Genomic DNA, 4410 nt, shown 5'->3' on the forward strand with positions numbered 1-4410 from the left:
TTTCCTACCCCCCCGCCCCCAGACGTTCAGGTTAAAGTTGGATTTATGCTGGAAATGGCCTACCTTGATTATCATGCACATTGTAAGGAGAGTGGTCAGTTTGGATGAGCTGTTGCCAGCAGGAGAGTGAGTTTGTGTGTGTGTGGGGGGGTGGGGATGTGAGAAAACCTGGATTTGTGCTGGAAATGGCCCACCTTGATTATCATGCACATTGTAGGGAGGGTGGTCACTTTGGATAAGCTATTACCAGCAGGAGAGTGAGTTTGTGTGTGTGGTTTTTGGAGGGGGGTGGGGGGGGTGAGAAAACCTGGATTTGTGCTGGAAATGGCCCACCTTGATTATCATGCACATTGTAAAGAGAGTGGTCACTTTGGATGGGCTATTACCAGCAGGAGAGTGAGTTTGGGGGGGGGGGGGGGGCGGCGGAGGGTGAGAAAACCTGGATTTGTTCTGGAAATGGCCCAACTTGATGATCACTTTAGATAAGCTATTACCAGCAGGAGAGTGGGGTGGGAGGAGGTATTGTTTCATATTCTCTGTGTATATAATGTCTTCTGCAGTTTCCACAGTATGCATCCGATGAAATGAGCTGTAGCTCACGAAAGCTCATGCTCAAATAAATTGGTTAGTCTCTAAGGTGCCACAAGTCCTCCTTTTCTTTTTGCGAATACAGACTAACACGGCTGTTACTCTGAAACCCGTAAAAAATGTGTGCAGGAAGGAGGACACATAGGTGCCAATGAGTAATTGGTTAATTTTTTTGGTTAATTTGTTTGTTACTTAGGGGTGTGGGATAACGTGATAGGTTTAGTAAATTTGAAGGAGGTAACTAGTTCTAGCTATATAATGTAAATCTAAACCAATGCTCTTTGGGAATCAGCTCCGGACTGCAGTACAATAACAAGCTGCAAAACATTGTATCCCCGGCACAACTGGGATGTGTACGGGAGCTGGGAAGCCCCAGACAAGTGCATCCTGGCTGGCCATCTGGTGACATTTGTATATTGGGGCTGGGGAGCATAAGAGATTTGCTGGGCATATGTGTTCTGTGTGTGGCTAATAATTAGATGTTTAGAGCACAGCTGTGTAAGGCTCTTCCACTGGGAAAATGTCCCGCAGACCCACAGAGCCGTGAACCCAGTGAGTAAGGGCAGGTCGTTACATTGACCAGGTGTCTTCCTAATCCCCATGGAGGGTAGGGGTAGGTGATTTGCACCCCAAGGCGTCAGTAGGGAAAGGGTGGGGTGCCTAACTTGACTGGATCACACCTTGAGCCCTTGGCAGGGCCTAGGCCGGCTCTCGCTGGCGGGGGCACTTGTCAGCGCTGCGCTGTCCTGCTGAGCTGGGTGTGGCATTGGGCTGGGGCCTGGAGCCCCATGCTCTGCATTGCCCCCCTGCAGGAGGAGCTGGAGCATCTCAGGTCAACAATTAGATCAACTGGGTGGAGCTGCAGCTGGACGTGAGCGAGTGCTGGGCTCTGTATGGGGGCCGCCTCATCGGACTGAGCACGACCCCTGCCACGACCAGCCTCTTGTTACAGCCCCATCCAGGCCCCAGAGATTCCCTGCAGCTACCTCCGATTGTCTGCGTGCTGGGCCAGCGAGCCTGTTCCTTTGTGGTCACAGTCCTTACTGGGCATTCAGTGACCCTTGGAGCTGCTTCCGTAGCCCCCCGCACTGCCCTGCGAAGCTAAGCAGGGTTGGCTGGATTAGCACTTGAGGGGTCAGGGATGGTCTCTGGCAGTCAGTGCTGGCCCCAGTGCGATGCTAGGGGACGCTGCAGGGAGTGGGGCAGGGGGCAGCAGGGGGCTCTCCCTTGGCAGTCATGGCTGGCCCCAATGCTGCTCCTCTCCTCCCCTCTGCAGGAAGCCAGGACCACATATTGCAGGATCCTCTCTGAGTCCAACAGGAAGCTCAACACCCAGGGCTCCCAGATCAGGAACTGCGTCGAGAAAGTACAGCCCTACTACGAGGCCCGTTGCCTGGCCAAGGAGGTGTGAATGCTCCCCTCCACCCTGCCCCATGCCTGAAGTAGCCCTCACCCTCGGGACATTCATTGCCTGACAAAATCAGACCCCTGGGTTCTGTCCTGGCCTGGGGACTGAGTGGGGGCTAGTGGGTTAGCGCAGGGGGGCTGGGAGCCAGGACTCCTGGGTTCCATCCCGCCTCTGGGAGGGGAGTGGGGGCAGGAGTCCCTTGCCCTGCTCTCTCTCTGTGTGACTTTCCCTTCCCCACCGCGCAGGCCCAGCAGGAGATGTAGAAGATGGCGCTGCTGTGCGAGCGGGCGGTCAGCATGCACAAAGCCACTTGTGAGAAGGTCTTCGTGGTGGAGCAGGCCGTCATGGCCGACAAGAATCGGCTGGACCCCACCTGGCAGGAGACGCTCAACCACGCCACCTGCAAGGTGAGACGTGGGGGTGGGGCCAGAGGTTGTGCAACCCATGTAGGGGGAACCACGCCACCTGCAAGGTGAGACACGGGGAGGGGGCTGTACCAACCGCGTGGGTAGGGGGACCATGTCATCTGGAAAGTCAGACATGGGGACTGTGTGGGAGTGACTGCACAGTGAGTGGGAGCATCAGCGCGTCAGCTGGCTCTGCCAGCAGGCCGAGGCCAAGGTGCACGGCCCACAGAAATCCCTCAAGAGCAAGCCCTACTTTGAGCTCAAGGCCCACTTCAACCAAATTCAGCTGCTGAGATCCTGGCATCTCTGGGTGGGGGTGGGGGGCAGGGAGTGCAACTGCCCCAGACGAGATCCCGGCATCCCCGGGGGAGCCAGGGCACTCACCTGCTGAGAACTCGTTGTCCTCGGGGGGAGGGCCAGAGCGCTTGCCTGCCCCCACTGAGAACTCAGCATCCCTGGTAGGGGGCAGGCTGCTTACCTGCCCCTGCTGAGAGCCAGACGTGTCCCAGGGAAGGCTGGGCCTCTCGCCTGCTGAGAACCTGCCGTTCCCAAAGGGGCTGGGGTGCTCTTTTAATAACCTGCCGTTCTAGAGGTGGCTGGGGTGCCCTGCTAAGAACGAGCAGTGGCTGCAGAACTGTCAGGTGCGAAAGGCCACGGTCCTGGCCAAGCTCACCCCAGCCCTCCCCCACGGGGGCACCAGAACGAGATCTGCTCCGACAGTGGAGAAGCGAGTGGCGATCACCCAGCCCTCCCCCACGGGGGCACCAGAACGAGATCTGCTCCGACAGTGGAGAAGCGAGTGGCGATCACACGCAGGACACTTCCAATCCCGGATTGCTATCAGTTGGTGGGAAATCATTTGGGAGCTGGAAAATCCACAGTGCGGGCTCCTGTCATGCACGTGTGCAGGGCCATTAACTGTCTTCTGCTGTGCAGGACGGTGACTCTCGGCAATGCGCAGGGACACAGGGGATGGATCTGCAGCACTGGGGTTCTCGAACTGCAGGGAGGTGACAGATGGCAGACACATCCCTGTTTTGTCCCCTGCCCATCGTGCCGCAGGTTACAGCTACAGAAAGGGCAATTTTCTTTGGTTACGTAAGTGCGGGGGAATCACTGGGCTGCTTCACTGCTCTCTTGTGGACTGGTCAGGGAACGTGCATGACACTCACATCTTTAACAACACAGGATGGTTCAGGAAGCTACAAGCAGGGACTTTCTTTCCCAGCTGGCAGATTACCATTGGTAGTGTTGAAATGCCAGTAGTGATCCAGGGGGACCCAGCCTACCCCGGTTCCCCTGGCTCATGAAGCCGTACACGGGCCACCTCGATAGCGCCAAGGAGAGATTAAACTACCCGCTCAGCAGGTGCAAGGTGAGAGACTTTGTGTGGGACACTGGGAGTTTTTACTCACTAGGGCAGATCTCAGTGAGAAAAACATCCCATTGGTTACAGCTGCCTGTTGTATCCTGCATGGTGTCTGTGAGGCCAGGGGGTTGGGGAGTTGCTGCAGGGGTGGAGGTGGCTTTGAATGAGGCAGCCCCAGTAATCTGTCCATTTATAACTATGGCTCTGTGTTTCCTGTAGCTTAGGGTTTATGTGGCACTTGCTGTGCATTGACAAGTGACGTTTGCTTTCAGTCCTGCTGTGATTCTGCAACACGTGTTGAACTGACAAGATAATGTTATTCTCCAAAACTAGAAACTATTGAGTCCCAAAAACAGAGGACAGGGCCTGGAGGGACAACACGGCAGGCGGCATGGGGGAGGGAGGGAAACAATGTGCAAAAAACAGGAGGTAATGCAATCCAAAGTTTTAACCTCAATGAGCAGTCTGGGACTTTAAAATTAGAAAGGCAGCAAATATTTCTGTCTGTTTCAGTGCACAAATGTAGTTCGTTGAGGCTCTACATACACCAGCCATGGATCCCCCAGGTCCTTGTATCTGAAGCTCTGGTTTCCCTTGCTGTCCCCCAGCTTGGAGAGGTGGGGGTTGGGATGCAGCCC

General features: G+C 55.6%; 1 protein-coding gene across 3 annotated transcripts; it reads left to right on the forward strand.

Annotated features, from left to right (window-relative positions):
• Positions 1-1430: 1430 nt before the first annotated feature.
• On the forward strand, positions 1431-4081 carry LOC122463989 (SH3 domain-binding protein 5-like). Of its 3 annotated transcripts, none has more exons than XM_043537644.1 (3): positions 1431-1459; positions 2242-2403; positions 3163-4081. In XM_043537644.1, exons 2-3 carry the CDS (start codon positions 2263-2265, stop codon positions 3319-3321), a joined length of 300 nt encoding a protein of 99 aa, XP_043393579.1. In that variant the 5' UTR covers positions 1431-1459; positions 2242-2262; the 3' UTR covers positions 3322-4081. The 3 variants fall into 3 exon arrangements, with proteins under 3 accessions (XP_043393579.1, XP_043393578.1, XP_043393580.1); XM_043537643.1 differs by having other exon boundaries at positions 1437-1715; XM_043537645.1 differs by lacking the exon at positions 1431-1459 and having other exon boundaries at positions 2085-2403; positions 3172-4081.
• The last annotated feature ends 329 nt before the right edge of the window (positions 4082-4410 follow it).

This window comes from Chelonia mydas, unplaced genomic scaffold (assembly GCF_015237465.2).
Source record: "Chelonia mydas isolate rCheMyd1 unplaced genomic scaffold, rCheMyd1.pri.v2 scaffold_67_arrow_ctg1, whole genome shotgun sequence".
Lineage (NCBI taxonomy): Eukaryota > Metazoa > Chordata > Testudines > Cheloniidae > Chelonia > Chelonia mydas.

Bases quoted from the DNA above. Each gene is read 5' to 3' on its own strand.
- LOC122463989 (XM_043537644.1), top strand. From the start codon at position 2,263: ATGGCGCTGCTGTGCGAGCGGGCGGTCAGCATGCACAAAGCCACTTGT. The intron at 2,404-3,162 runs GTGAGACGTGGG...CCTCCCCCACGG, and splicing joins TCAACCACGCCACCTGCAAG to GGGCACCAGAACGAGATCTG.